The sequence below is a fragment of the Oncorhynchus kisutch genome, linkage group LG14, assembly GCF_002021735.2.
Source record: "Oncorhynchus kisutch isolate 150728-3 linkage group LG14, Okis_V2, whole genome shotgun sequence".
NCBI classification, from domain to species: domain Eukaryota; kingdom Metazoa; phylum Chordata; class Actinopteri; order Salmoniformes; family Salmonidae; genus Oncorhynchus; species Oncorhynchus kisutch.
In genome coordinates, this window is record NC_034187.2 from 38,216,659 (window position 1) to 38,237,392 (window position 20,734).

General features: G+C 43.7%; 1 protein-coding gene across 2 annotated transcripts in view; it reads right to left on the reverse strand.

The window, feature by feature from the left end:
* Nucleotides 1-1,752: 1,752 nt before the first annotated feature.
* The window catches only part of rnf144aa (ring finger protein 144aa), a 57,549-nt gene continuing 38,567 nt past the window's right edge, over nt 1,753-20,734 (reverse strand). For both annotated transcript variants that reach the window (XM_031788362.1, XM_020500888.2), the window contains 6 exons: nt 19,739-19,843; nt 16,127-16,187; nt 13,814-14,033; nt 10,705-10,852; nt 9,966-10,055; nt 1,753-7,144 (listed from right to left, as the gene is read on the reverse strand). In XM_031788362.1, coding sequence (XP_031644222.1) covers nt 7,013-7,144; nt 9,966-10,055; nt 10,705-10,852; nt 13,814-14,033; nt 16,127-16,187; nt 19,739-19,843 — 756 coding nt within the window. In that variant the 3' untranslated portion in view covers nt 1,753-7,012. The remainder of the gene's footprint in view (nt 7,145-9,965; nt 10,056-10,704; nt 10,853-13,813; nt 14,034-16,126; nt 16,188-19,738; nt 19,844-20,734) is intronic.

Sequence of the window (20,734 nt, forward strand, 5' to 3'; positions counted from 1 at the left end):
CTGGTATGGCAACTGTTCGGCATCTGATCAGAAGGCGCTACAGAGGGTGGTGCGTACGGCCCAGTACATCACTGGGGACAAGCTTCCTACCATCCAGGACCTATATACTAGGCGGTGTCAGAGGAAGGCCCAAAACATTGTCAAAGACTCCAGTCTTAGACTGTTCTCTCTGTCATAGACTGTTCTCTCTGCTCTTTGGTCTTGGCCATGGTGGAGAGTTTGGAATCTGATTGATTGATTGCTTCTGTGGACAGGTGTCTTTTTATACAGGTAACAAGCTGAGATTAGGAGCACTCCCTTTAAGAGTGTGCCCCTAATCTCAGCTCGTTACCTGCATAAAAAGACACCCGGTAGCCAGAAATCTATCTAATTGAGAGAGGTCAAATACTTATTTCCCTGATTAAAATGCAAATCAATTAATAGCATTTTTGACATGCGTTTTTCTGGATGTTTTTGTTATTCTGTCTCTCACTGTTCAAATACCATTAAAATTATAGACGGATCATTTCTTTGTCAGTGGGCAAACGTACAAAATCAGCAGGGGATCAAATACTTTCCCCCCTCACTGTATGTAGTCACTTTACCCCTACCTACATGTACAAAATACTGTAACTTGACTAACCAGTACCCCCCGCACATTGACTCGGTACCAGTACCACCTGTATATAACCTCGTTATTTCTATTTTTACTTTAGTTTATTTAGTAAATATTGTAACTCTTTCTTGAACTGCATTGTTGGTTAAGGGCTTCAACTCGGTATGTACAGTACTGAACCCCAAAGCTGTGCGAAAATAGTTTGAGACCAAAACAACATTGTGAATGGGACCACACAAACATATTACATTTATATGAATGTACTGCATTTATTTATTAAATATACCAGGAAATGAATGTAGATTATCCTTCATTCTCAGTAGTCTTTGCTTATTCTGAGAATCTGTCTCTGTGCAAAGATGATAACAGGAAGAAAAGAAAGGGCATCAGCTACACTATGAATAGACTTGAATGTCTCCCTCTCTTTCTCTCTCTCTCAAAAAAAGATCCTTTGGAAGCGTAGCAACATTTGATTAGAGCCCGACCGATATGATCTACCTATATATTGGCCTTTTAACGCTACATCGGTTCCCGGCCGATAACTTCACTGATAACCGATATTCCAAAAATAGGAGGGGAGAAGAAAAGGGAATTATTCTCATGGTGTCATTGTCACAATGTAGGAAATCAACATTTGAAGCAACTTATGAGAATTCAGTGTGGAAAAATGTCACTTTAGCGATTTCCCTTCTGTAAAACGTCAGACCCCCCCCCCAAAAAAACATATTGGTAGGCATGCCTTCAAATAAGACAAGTACATTGATGGCTCTTGCTCACCTACTCAAAACAGATCTATATTCAGTGGCCTTTACATGACCCGAGCGCTGACTGGAAAGACAATGTCCCATCAAGTGTTGGCTGAGATATGAACATACCATCTTCCAACACCAGAGGGCACACTTGAACACGAGACTGCCAATGTGTTTGGAACTGATGACGGGGACCAGTGAGACATGTATTCCCTTATTCACGCCATACGGCCAAAACAGAGCCAAGCTGTACTGGTCTGGTTACACATCCACCATAGTTGCTGGGAAACGTGCTGGAGAGGACAAAGCGAAAAGAAAACCTGCGCCAACACGGTACGATTCAGCTCGACCTATAGCGTGAACTAATGTCAATATGCTTGCAGCGTTTATGTCCAGAGGAGAGGCAAGTCACAAAAAAACAACCACATTTATTCCATTTCACAGTGTCAGTGGAACAGTAGATACATGGGAGAAGCACAATGTGTTTATCCAATGCTGTCCACACATGCCCATTTACAAGGTTACATCTTTTGAAAAGTTGGAAATATGAATCCTTCCACAGTTAACACAAATACAAGTCATTACAGTTTGCTTTACGGCGTCAACGCCAACAGAACAAGTATAACACAAAGGCAAGTACGGTACGTGTGACAGTCTAACTTAAAATCCAGGATAAAGGGTACGTCATGACCGAAACCGTCAAACGTTCTGTGTACACAATGTTGTTTCGGACTCCCTAAAATTAAGAGGCAGAGTTTGACCTCTTTAAAAAATATATATGTATATATATATATATATATATATATATATATATATATATATATATATATATATATATATATATATATCAAATGGTAGAGAGCAGAACATGCAATGTTAAAAACAAGAGCAGTGTCATCATCTGATATAACAGGTTGAAATATAGTTTAGAAGCCCAAAAGTGTGAACAAAGAGCAAAATAGGTTTGAAGTCATAGAATATAATTGTGCAACAGGCTTTGGTCTCACCTCGAGGTGAATGGGATTTATTCAATGTTTTGTGTCCCTTTGTTGCATAATGCCGCTAGAAACCAGATGATAACACTAATGACTGTACGAGTCATCGGCGTTTGATTGGCATACTGGAAAAATCAGTTGAGTCAGAGGACTTTGTGACAAGCCTTCAAGATTCTCTCAGCTCAAAGCCCCCTCTAAACCAAATGGATGACGAGAAATGGTGTCCACTTCTCTTGAATGTACATTTCCCTATAGTCACGCAATGCCATCCTCCCAAGTCTCAGAGTTATGAGGAAGCCTGAAAATAGAGGCAACATTTCTTAAAATTACAATCCCCAAACCCCTTTAATAAGGACAACAAAAGTGTCTGTGACAGCGTTACGCATTTCTAGAGAGAACGGCAATATTTAATGAACATACTGCATCTTGAAAACAAAAACAATAGTACACCGTCATACTGTACAGTATTCAAAAACTTCCAACATTAACATCCCCCTGCCATCGGCAGGGACGGCTCTAGCCTTTTGGGGCCCTAAACGAGATTTGGTTGAGGGACCAAATCCACCTAGCGGAAAAAACAAACATTTTAGTGGCCCCTATCTTGACGATGGGGAATTTCCTGCAGTTCTATACATTTTTCCAAGGGGTGTAGAATTTCCCAGTGGAGTCAAACTAAAAAAACTCTCTGCATGCAGCTTTGAGCAACAATTGAAGGAAAACGTACAGAAAGTTGAACTATACACACATCCCCAGGCATTTTTCTTTTAGATAACAGTTATTCTAGTTATGCTAATGTTAGCTAGCTAGCTGAATGCCTCGATATGACTGCAGTATAACGCAATTCATTATTTTCATTGTTTGACAGACCTAATTTCCACACTATGGAGGTTAGAATAATACTGTGAAATTGTGAACATGATAATTTCCTTTTAGTGTTTAAGCTGTTTGAAAAGACTGACTGAAATGTCCTCCTGTTTTCATGGAATGTTGTTTTGGCCTTCCATGGTGACAACACCATGCGGTAAATGAGTTAATAGACCAACAAGAAAGAGAGTTCCAAACCTTTTTTGACAATAACAGCTACTTTTCAGTTTCCCCCTCCCCACTCAGACCACTCCCTAACAAAAGGTTGCCTGAGAAATTGCTCTTAGCTAAGCCATCTTTGTTTATTTTTTACCATTTTAATTTAAAACAAATCACAGAAATGATTTGATATTGAGATAAAAATGGCTGCATTGGAACTTTAAAGCATGTTTATTTTTTCTGCAATTCTACACATTTTGCCATGAGGTGGAGATAAAACATTTCAGTTTTACAGCCAATTTACTGCAATTCTACACATTTTCTAATGACTTATGCCATGTTTATATGATATCGGAGTGAGAATGACCAACAAAATCAAAAACGGGGGCCCCCTGGAGGTCAGGGCCCCTGGGCACGTGCCATGCATGCCCGGTCGGTATGCGGCCATGAACACTACGAGTTCAGATAGATGGCTAGACTATCTACCACTCTGAAAATAGTTAACTGACATCGCTAATTGACTGTCAGTGAGTGACATGAAGAGGAAAACTGCTAATGCACAACCAAATTCCAAAATGGCACCTTGGTGTACTCTACTATTCTTACTCTCAATAGTAAGTTGAGACCCTGATTGGATTATGCCTGCAACTGGCACTGGCCATACAGACATAAGATCTCCACTTTTACTTTACAAACCTTAAAATGCTTGAAACTAGTCACTTACTCTCTAATCGCCACCCACAAGACTTGCTTGGCATGTCAGCTCAGTGGTCCACATGTTCAGTTGGGACCTTCGTATTCCCTACTGCCAGAAAATGAGGGTAAATTAAGCTCAACTTTTTTTTTTGGAACTCGAGTCTTTGACAACTTGCATGCATCAAGGGTTAGCAGAAAAGGATGAGGCTAAAAGGTACGAGGTACTTACAAGTTAAGGCTAATGTTTTCTTTGTGTGTGGTGGCTACCATGAGCTAGAGGTGAATGGCTAATGCTAGTTCCAGTAACTGCCATAACCACTCTTTGAATGCTACGTGGAGCCTAATATGGAAGAGCAAAATTCAAAAAAAAAAAAATCTGGGATTTCTGAGAAGAGTATCTCAGTATTCTGTATGTATTCTACAGTAGTCCCGGTTTTGTTTGTGCTTTCCCCTAATCCATTGTCAAGACAGTTTTGCATGACAATTTCATACGGAGTTGGCAAGAGAGCAGAAACAGACTGGCACCCAGGATTTCTTGTATGTGTTCCAAAGAGGCTTATTGATGGCGGAACGCCAATGACTGATCTCTTGAGTTTAAATGCATTTCAGAGTGAGAAATGGTGTAGCTACAGTAAATGCCCCCTCACCACAAGTTCTGAGGGAACAACTTAAGGGAAAATAATGATAGATTTCAAATTAAAATTAAAAATTAAAATCACACAAAAAAAGAAAACTATCAGTACGTCTGATGTAAGTCAACCACCCTTTTGTGAAATTCTACTGTGTGACGTGATAATGGCACATGGAATCTGGTATAACATACTGGACCACTTGATATGACCACACTGTTAGCAAGACTAAGATACTAAAGATAGGAAATGTACAAACTTGCATAGATACAGTCATGTGTAGAGCAGTCTTCAGATGTGTCTAAAACAGTCCAGTGAAGTTCTTACCATTTTATATCCCTGCAAAGGTTGCAGTAGCTGCATGTAGTGAGAGCTCTCGACTTGCTCCCAACAAAAACGCTGACAACAATACCACTAACATTATGCAAGTTTGCCACGGACTCACACCATTAAAAAAAAAACATTGTATATGATTATTGTTCATTACAGAGGTTGGATATATGACCAACATCAGTGTAATATAGATCATATGAAGGGACATCTTTGTATCAGAGAGACAATTTCATTTCCTATGTTCCACCTGAAAATAGACAGGTTTTAATGAATGACTGACGCATTGAACAAATTCATTATTTAAGTGTGCTTTCACGAGGACGGAATTGGACAATGGCCATGTGTTTTTGTAAGACAGTTTTTTTTCCCCCTTCACCAGAATACTGGGAGGTGGCTCTTTTGGCTTTGTTTCTTATTCATTTAAGGCCATTTGTTGCTATGTGGCTAAATATAATTCTTATTTGAGTTGAGAGGAACTCAGAATGAACCCCATGACATCTATATTAAAGTATTCCATTCGACAACACAAGTCAGAACCAGTTCCAGACGGTTTGTTCACGTCTGTGTGGATGGGGAGACGAATGTTCAGGGCCCATGTTCACAAAGTGTCTTGAAGTAGGAGTACTGATATAGGATCAGTTTTGTCTTGCCTAGATGAGCACTCCTACTCTGAGACTCTTTGTAAACACAGGACCAGGAGTCCTCTTTTTGGCCTGTGAGAAGGAGTTTGGGACACCCTCTCAAAAAGACACCTAGACCTCCCGGGTGACACCGGGACACAGTGGTCTAAGGTCACCAGAGACTGTGGGTTCGAGCCCAGGCTCTGTCGCAGCAGGCCGCGACCGGGAGGTCCATCGGGTTAGGGAGGGTTTGGTCGGTAGGAATATCCTTGTCTCATCGTGCCGTAGCGACTCCTGTGGCGGGCCGGGCACAGTGCACACTGATCAGGTCGCTAGGTGTACGGTGTTTCCTCCGACACATTGGTGCGGCTGGCTTCCGGGTCGGATGCGCGCTGTGTTAAAGAAGCAGTGCGGCTTGGTTGAGTTGTGTATCGGAGGACGCATGGCTCTCGACCTTCGTCTCTCCCGAGTCCGTACGGGAGTTGTAGCGATGAGACAAGACAGTAACTACTAACAATTGGATACTACGAAATTGGGGAGTAAAAGGGGGTAAGAATATATCTATATATATATATTTTTTAAAGACACAAATAGGAGTTAAAATCCATTTTGTAAAAACAATAACTTCTTGCTGATAGAGGGAACAGAGCAAAAGATGACAGAAACACAGACATCACCAAGAGAACGTGCTGTACAGGGGAGTGAGAGATAGAAAACCTCCCGACTCCAGCCCCGGTTCTTAAAGCGACAAACGGAGTGTCTTTAATGTGCAAACAGAGTAAACACAAAACGTTTGTAAAAACGAAACTCCAGTGGTATTTCCTGTATGTTGAGAGATAAAAAGCGAGAGTAGAGGGGTGGGGGGAAAGCTTTGTGTTTGACAAACCAACAAAAACAAGAAACTCGACTGAAACGAGTTAAGGTGAAGGTCCTCCGATAGTAGCAGCTCCTGCATGAAACTGTCTCCAACAAGAGGATCCAGACATCACGTCTTTATCCCTCTTCTCTTGATAAAACATCCTCTTCGGTTCTGTACTACACCACTGCCTGTAGCTCACCTCAAGGCCTCAGCGTGGCCCTGCTACAGTAAACGGACACATGGCTCCCAAGCCCACAGAGAGGCGCGTCGTTGTCGTCCACAAAGTCTGACCTCTGTGAACCCATCTTCCACCAGGCCAGGGAGCACAGGGTCAACACAACTCCTCCTCTCCCACCATGACACTGCGAGCGAGATGGATCGTGACGCGGCTGGGCCGAGATGGTGCAGCTCGGCCCCAGACCCGTTAAATGAAGCACCGCCAGAAGCGTGGAGGGAGAAAACGGAAGAAAGGGACGAAAAATAAATATGGCCGCCTGCTTAGCGAGGCGGGGTTTAGGTGGGCAGGGGGTCGTCGTCCCCTTTGCTGCACTTGCACTTACAGCAGAGGACAAAGGGCGTGGCCAGGAGGAGAAAGGGAGAGGCCACCAGCAGGAGAAGGCCGAAGCCTGCGAAGATCCCCACCACCTTGGAGAAAGAGAGAGAGAGGAGAGAAAGTAAGAGACTGCAAACAAGGCAGAGGCACGAGCAAATAAGAGAGCATCCTGGCGGGCTGTATCACCGCCTGGTATGGCAACTGCACCGCCCTCAACCGTAAGGCTCTCCAGAGGGTAGTGAGGTCTGCACAACGCATCACCGGGGGCAAACTACCTGCCCTCCAGGACACCTACACCACCCGATGCTACAGGAAGGCCATAAAGATCATCAAGGACATCAACCACCCGAGCCACTGCCTGTTCACCCCGCTGTCATCCAGAAGGCGAGCTCAGTACAGGTGCATCAAAGCTGGGACCGAGAGACTGAAAAACAGCTTCTATCTCAAGGCCATCAGACTGTTAAACAGCCACCACTAACATTGAGTGGCTGCTGCCAACACACTGTCAATGACACTGACTCAACTCCAGCCACTTTAATAATGGGAATTGATAGGAAATGATGTAAATATATCACTAGCCACTTTAAACAATGCTACCTTATATAATGTTACTTACCCTACATTATTCATCTCATATGCATAAGTATATACTGTACTCTATATCATCGACTGCATCCTTATGTAATACATGTATCACTAGCCACTTTAACTATGCCACTTTGTTTACATACTCATCTCATATGTTATACTGTACTCGATATCATCTACTGTATCTTGCCTATGCTGCTCTGTACCATCACTCATTCATATATCCTTATGTACATATTCTTTATCCCCTTACACTGTGTATAAGACAGTAGTTTTTTGGAATTGTTAGTTAGATTACTTGTTCGTTATTACTGCATTGTCGGAACTAGAAGCACAAGCATTTCGCTACACTCGCATTAACATCTGCTAACCATGTGTATGTGACAAATAACATTTGATTTGATTTGTTTAGCTACACTGCAAATATATATCAGGAAGAACACAATTGGCACTATATAGAAAATACTTTAAAAAAAACAGGACTAGCGTATGAGAGATCCCTTAACAAGATAATACACACCAAATCATTTCCACTTCCCTTCTCAAAACTTGCTCTCTTGTTTGAAGTGGTCATAACCCACCATGCAAGTTATTTTCAATCTTGGTAGTGCAAGTCTCCCATCTCACCACATGGGGGCATCAGATACGAGCAGAAACATCTCCTCAGCTACAAAACGGCCTTCGAAAGTAGCAATTACACGCAAACCTGCCTTCTTAGAATAACCTAATGGACTTCTGCCGGTGTCAGAGTAGGAGAGTCATTTTGAGGATCACCCAGGGCGGGCCAATGAAGGACAAGACAGCAGAGAGTGGCACCCTATGACAAAGACCTTAGATAAAATAGCTCCATGCATGTATATACATTGCTGTTGCGATCCCTTCTCGTGTATTTCTGTCCATCTCCCTCTTTTCGGAGGTCTCCGTAAATCACATTATTTACCCAGACGAGCACCCCATGAACCTTTAGTTGCACCGGCATACCGGTGTTAACATGATATCCTATTCGCTCAGATCAACCAAAGCCTTGACAAAGCTACCGTATACAATAGACCATGTCTGGTCTGAGAACAGTAAGCGTCGAGAGAGGTGACCTTCATTCCTTCTATGGCGTCCCTAGCGGATGCAACCCCCTCAGCTCAAATCTCAAAACGGATTTGAAAATCAGATACAGAGGCGAAAACAGAAAACAGAGAGACTGAGCTTTCTTTATAAAAAGGCAGGATTTATTAGGGCCTTAATTCGGGAAATGTCTGAGTAGGAGTGCTGATCTAGGATCTGTTTTTTTGCCATAATGAATAAGATGACATTGACAGGGAGGACCTCATCCTAGATCAGCACTTCTTTTGTGAATAAGGGCCCCGGGGTCCTTTCTGTATGTGTTACGCGTTCATGAGGAGCTAAAGAGAGAGACTGTGCTTGGGGAGCAGTGATGTTGCATGGGCTGGGTAAAGGAGGTGCAGTACCACAAGCTGTAATCATGCTCAAATGACTCAGCCTGTCCTACTGGGCAACAGATGTCAGTGTGTGCGCTAGCGTTCACAACGCTCTGTTAAACACGGGAAATGTGCTCGTCTATTACTAGATATGTGCTGGATGACAGCGAGAGCTGAACAACGACTGGGTGGACAGGAAAATATAGAACGTCTACTCAATATTCTCATTCGATATTAGAATCAGAATTCTAAAAAGGATGTGTTGACTTTTATTTCATAATGTGTGGCAAGCATTATGTATGTTGTAACTGAACAGCTTAACAGTACCATCAAATAATATTGAGCAACTAGTGTTACATTTTACCAGGGGCGCATTCTTTATCCAGTCACCTCGGAGGCGTCCGCATGGTCCTAAAGCACACCGTTGCCTCGTTTTGGATCACATTCCAATGATAAAAGTGTGTGGGGGGGGGCAAAAATTAAATTTCAGAATGTGCAGTGAAAGTTGCGCCCCTGCTTTTTACTTTAGAGACTGTGCCAGAGTCAAAGCATTACTCTAACCCATAAGTGACGTGCAAATGTCCACATATTATACACAGAAAAAAAAAATTATACTGTAAGAAAGCAATGCTGGAGACATGTTGACACAAACAACAACGGGCCAACACACAGAGCACAACGACCAAGCTGTGCTCTCCTACCGACTAGTGTTTTCACAGAGCACCATCCATGATTATTCACATTAAACATGTGTGCGCGTGGAAGTGTTTGTGTGAGGGGGAAAAGTGTGTTGCATGTGCCCTGCCACATGCTGCAGACATAGGGGAAGTCCAGTGTGTGTGAGAGACAGAGAAAGACAAAGGAGGAAAGTGGGCGCACTAACTTTACTCACCTGTGTTCTGTGCCAGATGACAGACGCCCTGGAGTGGCCCAGTTTGTTTCGACAGGGCCCTTTGTCATAGTGGATCAGGAGGAAGTCATCCTGTGTGTCACACACACACACACACACACACACCACACACACCACACACCACACACACACACCACACACACACACAGAGAGAAAGAGGAGAAAAGAATGATCTATCATTAGTACTGAGAGGTAGGGGCAGCTGCTTGGAGAAAATTGCTTTTAAATTACCAGTGTGGTGCAAAATCGCCTGTGGTCTGCAATTAGAATTGACTTAAGCCACTGCCAGTAAAGCCTCCTACAAGCCCAGATAAAATCCCTCCGTTTCAGTTCCATTGTCTTGTATCAAACGTCATAAAAACTGGTTTTGGATTTGGAAATCCATCCGCCTGCAGCCTTATCACACCTCCTGCAGTGCTGTTATTCCCTGATAACACATTGGATCACTGCTCACACCAGACATGCGAAATATACACAGAGTGAATTCTATGCACATTTCAGACCGCTGTATTGAAGTCAGGACCAACATGCTGAAAGGGGAAATTAAAACTCATTTGCAAAGATACGTGTGTATTATTCTATATGAACATGTTGCAGCAGCACAGATGTGGGGAGGTGTTTTGGGGAAACATTGGGACAAGGTTCTACTCATATCCAGAGGCTCCAGAAAGTACCACTAGAAAGGGGTGTGTGTTTGCGTGCGACAAGGTTCTCTACTCACGTCCAGTGACTCCAGACAGTACCAGCAGAAGGCGTGTTTGCAGTTCTTGCACATCATCTGGGCACAGCCCTCGTCCCTCTCGATGTACACCTTACACTTGGGACAGCGCTTGATGGGACCATCGTCATCGTCACTCTTGTAGAAGGAGCTGAGGAGACACGGTGAGAAAGCGCGCGCGCGAGAGAGAGAGAGAGCAATGTTCAGTGTGTTACGTTTCAAAAACAAATGTTGGTTGAAACAATTGTTCTTTAGCATCATTCAGCAAAAACAAAGACCATGATACATCAGAGATCCAGAATGCCACGAGAGATTACCCTCTCACACAGTTTATCATGCCACAGATCTTGAACAGCCTTTGTTAATGTACAACAGATCTAAGCTTGCAATAAACATCAACAGAATTTTCTCCTAACACCTGAAATGCAAACGAAATGAGAGAATGTAAAGTGTGCTCGTCTCAGCCTTTCTTTCTCCCACTCCTTTCAGGCTTTTCTTTCTTCTATTCATCTTAAAAGCAGGTCTTTTGTGTCCTTTTCCCACCTGAGTGCTGCTGACTCTTGAAGGCCAGAAAGGAGAGCAGGTGATGCTGTCGGCTGTCCTCTCAAGTGTCAGAGAGGCGGACAGGGAACAAGCACATTCATTTTTCTGAGCCAATTCTCTGGCTATTGATCGCATCTGGCCAGAGTGAATTAATGCACACCTTTCATGTCCTACCTCATTTGACACCCTGGCAGTCATTTTGTAACTAATCAGGACTTTCGGATTCTAGCTTTTACTCTGGAAGGAACGGGATTCCATTCCTGAATGTAATGGAATACAGGCTAAAGATCAGAAGGTAAAATACCTGGATCAGTGTGAGGATTAAGGAGAGAGTGTCCTTCTCCTGAATGCTGGCTGTTATGTCAGAGGAATGTCATGGGAGAAATGTAAAAATAATTTTAAAAATGGTATCAGCAAAAGGCAGCAAGATCCAGGCAAAATGGGAAAGGTCCACAGAGTAATACATTTGCCCTTTGCGGTAATTGCTGCATATGTCAGCTGGGTGCAGATCGGGCTAATAGTGTACGTGGAGTCCATTCGAATTAGGACACTAATTTCCCACACTCTTGAAAGGCGAGAGAGGAGAAGAACGTACTCCAGAGCTCATTGTTTAGATAAGTGCAGTATGTACAGTAATCACAGTAAGAGCCATACTTAAGAGTCCTGACAGGGGGTAGAGAGAGAGAGAGGAGGCGGCAGAGTTTAAAGGGGAAGTTCAGGGTTTTACAACTTGATGTTAGATGGTTCCGCAAGCTAAAAGTAGTCTATGGGCCTGGAAAAACTGTAATCCATGGCTCAAGTTAGATGAAGTTTGTTGGGGCTGTTTAGAGAAAACAACTATGGATTACAGTTTCTTTTGGCCCATAGACTTATTTTTCAGGGTGAGGAACCATCTAACACTAATTTGTAAAGTCCCAAACTTTCCCTTTAAACCACTGTGGCCTTTCGTGACATCTGAGGACAACTCCACAACCCTCTCTCTCGCTTTATTTTTAGATATACTATATATACACACACACACAAATGTGTGTACACCCCTTCAAATTAGTGGATTCGGCTATTTCAGCCACACCCGTTGCTGACAGGTGTATAAAATGGTCATGCAATCTCCATAGACAAACACTGACAGTAGAATGGCCTTACTGAAGAGCTCAGGGACTTTCAACGTGGCACCGTCATAGGATGCCACCTTTCCAACAAGTCAGTTTGTCAAACTTCTGCTGTTATTGTGAAGTGGAAACGTCTCGGAGCAACAACAGCTCAGCCACCAAGTGGTAGGCCTTTCACAGAACGGGACTGCGGAGTGCTAAAGCGCATGGCGCATAAAAACAGTCTGTCCTCGGTTGCAACACTCACTACCATTCCAAATTGCCTCTGGAAGCAACGTCAGCACAATAACTGTTCGTCTGGAGCTTCATGAAATGGGTTTCCGTGGCCGAGCAGCCGCACACTAGCCTAAGATCGCCATGCGCAATGCCAAATGTCTGCTGGACGTCTGCTGGAGTGGTGTAAAGCTCGGCGCCATTGGACTCTGGAGTCGACAGACAAATCTCGGTTTGACTCGTGGCTAAATGAAAGCCAGTCCCCGCAGCAATGTTTCAACATCTAGTGGAAAATCTTCCCAGAAGAGTGGAGGCTGTTATAGCAGCAGAGCCCATGATTTATGAATGAGACGTTCAACAAGCAGATGTCCACATACTTTTGGTCATGTAGTGTAGCTTTGCCACTGGGCCACCACATTCTAGAGTTTTAAGTAGACGAATAGTCCAAATGCAGGTTGGCTAAGAGTTACGGCCTTGACTCCTTATATTGACACATTATGACTTCCTCTGTGACCTTGGTCAACCCCGGCTAGCCTTATCTGAGCCCATGGGTCCCAGCACTATCACCAGGCAACCTGCTCCAGCCAATACACTCAGTCATATTAAATATGCACTAGAAGGCACTAGATGACTAGCGCCTGGATGGTTATGCATGAGAGCAGCTGGCTTCATGGAGACATCAACACAGCGGTAGCTAGGCTGGTATCCAGGGTGGTAAATACAGGTTCCCACGGGGACCAGATGCTGTGTCCTCACAGTGTCCTCAGTAGAGGGGTGAGAGCAGGTGAGGGCAGATCATCAACCACATTAGGAGAAAACAACTACGAGCCGTTTGTGTGTGTGTGTCGGCGCGCGAGCGTGTGAGTTTACGTGTGTGAGGATAATGGGACCAGGGTTTCCCGGGATAAGGACATTATTCCTGTCAAACGTACGACTTTACGGTCTCAACAACGCAGTGATTACAGTGTGGCTCATTGCGGAAAGCCAGTTACAATGACTGATAGAATGAGAACCTATGCTTCTTGGGACGAAATGTCATTCAACGGTCACGGAGTCTAACCTCTGTCAACTAGCTCGAGGAGGTGATGGGGAGGAGAGTGCGATTGAGATGGTGAAGACAAGAGGAGGAAGAAGAGGAAAAACTCCAGCTCCATCTATACCTGGTCTCTACGGATATCAAAGAATTGATGAGGTGGAGAGGAAGTGATTGATATGATGAAGGAAGAGGAGACGGTTCAGTTCCATACCTGGTCTCTCCGGGTAGGAAAGCGGTGATGGGCAGGTTGTTCTCCTGGGGTGGGCAGACCTGCCCGGGGTGCCAGTTAGCCTTGCAGGCTGAGCAGAACTCCAGGGTGCACACGGCACACTTCACCAGCTGGGGCTGCGCCACCTCCATCTCCTTCAGCTGGCACACTGCCTGGCACGACGACGATGGGCACCACGTCCGGCACGGGTCCAGAAGCACCTCTGTGGTGGCACAAAACCAGGTGTCACCACCAACAGTACTGTATACAGTGACTGCTTCCAAAGCATGGTGACAGGTCATGAGGAGACAGGAGGTCACGAGGTGATTGTCTCTGTGTTCACAAACACACACTTTCAGATGGATATCCATCTGTAATCTATGCAAAAAGCCATTGCAAATCAGAAAGTGTGTGTGTGTGTGTTAACACAGAGACATAGGTGCTATGTGCCAGACGTGGTTTACTACTTTCCTGTTAATTGTTGGCTTGTTTCGTGTCTATTAAAAAAACATATTTTATTTCATGTTTTTGACCTATGCACAAGTACATACTCCCGCAAGGACAAGTGTCATTTGACATAGATCAGTTGGTGCTCCCTTAACACAGCAGCTAAATCAACATCTATTTTTCTCCAATCACCCTATTTAAATGTGATTCTACCAAACTAAAACAAAGTTGGCAGACGCTCAATGTTTGGTCTGTGGCTACAAAACAAGTCCAACCATCCAGTCCCAATGACTAACACACACTGCTTGCCATCACATGGCTCTGTTCTGTTGACTCTCGCATGTTCCTCAGTCTGTTGCTTTTGAACCGAAATGGCAGCCCCCTGCCCCCTGCCCTCCTGTCTGTGCTGCTCTGGCTCTGCGACTCTCCATCCCTGTGTGTCCACAATATGTGTCTGTGTTTGTGCCTTTGAGTGGGTGGAGTACCTTCGAGGCATATGCCATATAGAGTGGGTGTGAAAGTCTGGCTGAGGTTAGCGTGGGAACCCCATGTCACAGATTAGCACATGTCAACATTTTTGATGGTATTTGAGGTTTGTTAATAATAAAAGTTATAAATGTGCTTTATGAGTAGCGTATGACCCTAGGGTGGCAACACATACATTCTAAGTGTTGTTGTTGTTGTTTTTTTTAAATGGGGCTTTGTCCATTCTGATTGTTTTATACTGTTCAATGAAACTTCAAACAAAAGTTGGAATATAATAGGCACTTTGAATAGTGAAAAAAAAATAAGGCCATTGGGACAGGGAAGGAACCAAAGTGTCGGTCAGTGTTTCCCAGTGGACCATAATGAATGCTACATAAAATAAATGGTATCTTACTGCTGCTTTGATGTAGCTAAAATGTCCATGCTTTGCCTATTCCTCTCTTATTTAGAATATACCATTGTGCAAACATGCTGATGTAGGCCTACAACAGCACTGGTATCATTGCTCTGACTAAGTACATTTATCTAGCTGACTAGCCAGATCTGCAGCATTGACCATGAAGACTGATTGCGAGTGGTTGTTGCGACTCGTGGTAGCGCAAAAACTGCTCTCCTTGAATGACAGGGGGCGGGGAATGGTGTGTGTGGAAGGAAAGAGACGACTCAAGTAGCAAACGGGGGAAACAACAAAAACGGACATTATTTCACCATCGAAGAGCCCGGGCGTTAACACATTTAACAAACCAAACATTGAAATATCGTTATACAAGGTAAAGTAAAAACACAAACCGGTTCGTGCATCAATACCGGTCTACAGTGCATTCAGGTATACCGCCCAGCCATACGCCATTCACAGCAGAAAGGCACCCCCTAACACTTCCCAGTGAGACTTTTACGACCTTATTAAATATACAGACAGACAACCACAGATGATGAATTCATAACCGAACACAGGGACTAAATATTAAAGGCTTTGAATTAGGACATTTAGACAGACATACGTATAGATATATACATTCCCCAGCCAGACACAGTGTAGGTCATGATATAGCACTACCTATCCAATTAACATCACTTTAAATGTACCTGAAAAGGCTTTCCCCTCATGCATCTTTGATGGTGGCCGTGTTACACTTTGATACAGAATGTAGGCTAAATCAGAACACAATAAGAAAAAAGGTAGAGGGCTGTCATTGTCCTTCAGGTCAAATTGATATTGGACTCCAGGAAGAGTAGTTTCTGCCTTGGCAGCAGCTAATGGGGATCCCTAATAAATACTAAATGGTGTGGGGAGACAAGGGAGCCAGGTGGGAGCTCAATTACCTACACGCCCCACACGTCTATGAGCAGTGATGCAGTCAGTGCGGTTACTCTCCCACTTACCCCTCTCAAACTGCAGCTTCTTGTATCTCTGCATAATCGCTGTAGCCACTATGCACTCAATCTGCAGGAGAAAGAAGAGGGAGAGTTAGGAACATAATGCCCTTGTGATAGCTTACCAAACGAATACAGGACATGATGCTTTCAGCCACACTACAGTCTGAAGATGATCATTTACAAAACCCCACTCAATTTCAGCATAATTAGGACTAGCCCACCAGTTTTATTCACATGTTCTGTGAGAGGTATATTTGCATACTGGCTACATATACTAAAAGGTTAAATGTAGTCATTATGCAATGATGAAAATAACATTCGGGGGTGGGGGGGTTGAGTGTGAGAACAGTCAATTATGAGTCAAAGACTTATCTGTCACAGCGGCTGGATGAGAGACGCCTCGTCTCTGACTGGTGTGACAAGCCGGGTCCCAGTAAAAGACCAGTGACTTTGATTGATTGGAAACATACGGCCGCCGGCCTCCGAAACAGAGAGTGGGAGGTGAGGCGCAGTGACCTCGGATTGACCTCAAATCGGGGAAGGACACAGACGAGCGGGGCCCATCCACTCTGTATAAAACACGCCGACACGTCTCGAAGGTGGGCCAGAGCTGAGACGGAGCTAAGCCAGACTGGTTTGTTGCAGGTGGTTTTGGAAAAGACGGAGAGCGGTATTCACAGAGAGGGCTAATGTCTGCTCGGCAAGGGACCCCAAATTAAAAACACGGTCCTTCTGCAGGCTCAGAGGCCTCTGGAATGGATGTGGAGGTGTTAGATGTCTTTCACCTAAATAAAGCACATACATTACCTATATGTTCATAGTCATTGAACATGTTCAAAAGGTCTAAATATCAAGAAAAAGTAAATAAGTATATTGGGCCAGGAAAGACACTAATCCCTGATATATTTTTTTATGTCTTTCAAATCCACGACGGCCACTTGAAATGAATTGGTTTTGGTCATCAATGCTAATATTAGCAGTTGATAGCAGCGGCTTAGTAAATAAATCTGAAGAGTGAATTAATCTTGGCCCATACAAGTTTAAAGGTAAGGAGACTAACTATTTCTGTAACTATCCCTTTAAATTGGAACTTTCCACTTCCCCCGCATGTGTAAATAACTACCGTACTAACTGTAAATATGGAGGAAAAGAAAATACTTAAATATGTATTATTTTTACCTGAAGTACATTCTGAGAGTATTCAGACCCCATGACTTTTCCCCCCATTATATAACGTTACAGCTGTATTCTAAAACAAATCAAATATGTATTTTTTTACATCAATCAACACACGATACCTTTTTTAGAAATGTTTGCAAATGTATTAATTTTTAAAACAGAAATACCTTATTGACATAGGTATTCAAACTCTTTGCTATGAGACTGAAACTTGAGCTCCGGTGTATCCTGTTTCCATTGATCATCCTTGAGAGGTTTCTACAACATGATTGGAGTCCACCTGTGGTAAATTCAATTGATTGAACATGATTTGGAAAGGCACACACCTGCCTATAGAAGGTCCCATATTTGACAGCGCATGTCAGGGAAAAAAACAAGGTCGAAGGAATTGTCTGTAGAGCTGCCTGCAGAAATGAAGGTCACCAAGAATACAGTGGCCTCCATTATTCTTAAATAGAAGAAGTATGCAACCACCAAGACTATTCCTAGAGCTGGCCGCCCAGCCAAACTGAGCAATCGGGGGAGAAGGGCATTGGTCAGGGAAGTGACCAAGAACCCAAATGGTCACTCAGAGCTCCAGAGTTCCTCTGTTGAGATGGGAGAACCTTCCAGAAGAACCATCTCTGCAGCACTCCACCAATCAGGCCTTTATGGTAGAGTGGCCAGACGGAAGCCACTCCTCAGTAAAAGGCAAGACAGCCCGCTTGGAGTTTGCCAAAAGGCACCTAAAATAGTCTCAGATCATGAGAAACAAGATTCTCTGGGTCTCATGAAACCAAGATTAAAGTCATTGGCCTGAATGCCAAGGGTCGCGTTTGGAGGAAACCTGGCATTATCCCTACAGTGAAGCATGGTGGTGGCAGCATCAGTTTTTGCTTTGTCATTATGGGGTATTGTCTGTAGATTGAAGAGGATCATCTGTCTGTGCTGAACAAAGGGGGAGCCCCATACGCACTGAGCCTGGCCAACCATCTGTAAGGAGAGCAGTCTTATCAGTCTGCTGAGGCTTTCCTCAGTGAAAGCAAGAAGTACTACGGCGCCGAGTTGGAGGCCCAGTGCAGAGGGGGGGGGGGGGGGGGGTACGTATAAAGCTGGGTGCAGAAATAGAGTGTAAAATGAATTACCTGACGGGAGGGGACTTTCAACTATTTAACAAAACTAGAGTTGGTGACTGCAATCTACTTCAAGGGCAAGTGGAGAGAGGCATTTGAGGAGTCCATTGACGGAGAAGATCAGGTTCAAAGTGAGCAAGATTTAGAAACTGCCTGTGGAAAATATGAAAATGACAATCAATGTCCACTTTCAGATTCTGGAGATGCCCTATGAAGGAACTAAGGTGAGCATGCTCATTATGCTCCCTGACGAGGGCTGGAGAAGCTGGACTTCACCACTGGGCTGGAGAAGCAGCTCACATGAGAGAACTTTGCGACGGGGCCAGTGAGGATCCAGTACATGGAGGCACGAGCGTAACATCCACAATGTAAGTTGGATGAGACCTACAACCTGAATGACATTTTGTCTAAGACGGGCATAGTTGACACCTTAGACTGGTCTAGCGACTTCTCAGGCACGTCGCCCGATGACGACCTGCAGTTGGCTGGAGTGGTGAAAAAGGCCTTTGTAGACGTGAACGAGCAGTGCAGAAAGGCCGGCTGCCATCACCACTAGCTTGTTTGAATAATATGACTTATTTTCTTCTTTTTTGGAAACCTAAAGTACACACCTTCAAAGCCGACTGCCCCTTTTTTGTTCTTCATCCGCCACAACGACACACAGAAAATCCTCTTCTGTGGCGACTAGTGTTCCCTTACGGCTTTACCAAAGAATGGTGAAGTTGAGGGGCTTTGGTCACAATGGTTTTCCTTGATGATCTGATGGTATACATGGAATGCATTGTGCCTCACTATGAAATAGTCAGAGCCAGGTCCCGGATCTGTTTGTTCTTGCCAACTCCATTGCTCAATGTCAAGCCGATCAATGGCATGACAATGAATGACAAGAAGTTGATGTGACAAACCAGACTGGCCCTCAGGCTAGTTTCCTCTATCATGTCTGTTGCGTTGTGTCTGTGTAACCTCCCTGTTGTCGTCTTGATACGAACACATTTTATGAAAGAAACGTCTGTCAATTCTGCATGGATTCTGTTTTGTTGCTGTAAAATGCAAGCATCAAGTCCAGTAAAATCATATGCAATTATCCTCCGACTTGCCACAACTTTTGTGTATTGTGATCATGAATTCACTCAAATGAATTATGAAGATGTGTATGTGCGTAATGTTGTAAGAAAGGTTTTACTACAATTAAGCAACTGTTCACTGGAAATAAGCGCCAGCTGAAGTGTGAGGGTACTGTTTCTCATTCAATGTATCAATATCATAATTATATCTTCCCCTCAAATCAAAGGATTAACAGTAAAATACAAATAGTTGGAAATAATACCTCATTTTCCAACAAGTGTCCTCGTTTTGGACAGGCAGAGTCTGGACAGCTAATTGCAGTTTCAAGGCCCTCTTTGATCAGGAGTTCCACATACTGCTTCAGGCACTGAAAGAAAAAGGGGGGGGGAGGGGAGCATAACATTGACCTCATTCTATGGCCGCGCAGTCAATCAGAAAAATGTGTAGGCATATTGTGTGGTGCGATGACAAACTCCACTGTGCCTTTCCCTCTCTGAAACCCATAGTAGATGTTCTCTGCTTTTGGCATTGACTATTCATTCTGCTATCCATTTCTTTATGTACAGTGTCTACTTAGCTGAAGAGAAGCATGCTAACCACATAACATCCTAATGAAAGTATTTTTTAAAAATGAATGAGATAAAGATAGAGGGACTTCTAAACTAAGGCTCCTCTCAGCTACAAGATGTACGCTTGCATTGTGGTACAAATCCTGTCCAAACTAAAAAGCCATTGCTCTTTTCATAGCTATGATTGAGCTCCAGTGAACAGGAACGGTATAATCAGAATCTGTTAATGGCGCGATGCTTCACTGTTCAAATAGGCCATTGTCGTAAAACAAGTACAGCACACCTGATATTTATCACTGAGTTATTGACTTTTTATGCCTCATTATTTTTATGGTTCGGGAAAACAAATGGTTTTTCATGTTTTGTATTTCTCCCACCCTCCAAACACTGAGTGGCGAGAAAAATAGCATGATTCATATTAAGGCGGAGGGATAAGAGGGGCTGAGTTTTCAAGCATGTTTAGACATTTCCCATGCTGGCAGAGTCATGGCTGTGGTACCAGCTTGCTTGTCAGGTCAAATGTCCATTTGCCTCTCTGAATTCATGCAACCGGACATCAGTCCAGATTGACTGCAGGAGAAATGGTAGTTCACTGTAGTTTAATGACATGTAAACACTGGAAGATACAAGTTATATTTCTGTCCATGCAATGCAAACAAAATAGCAAGATCAGGAAGTCGAGAAGGGAT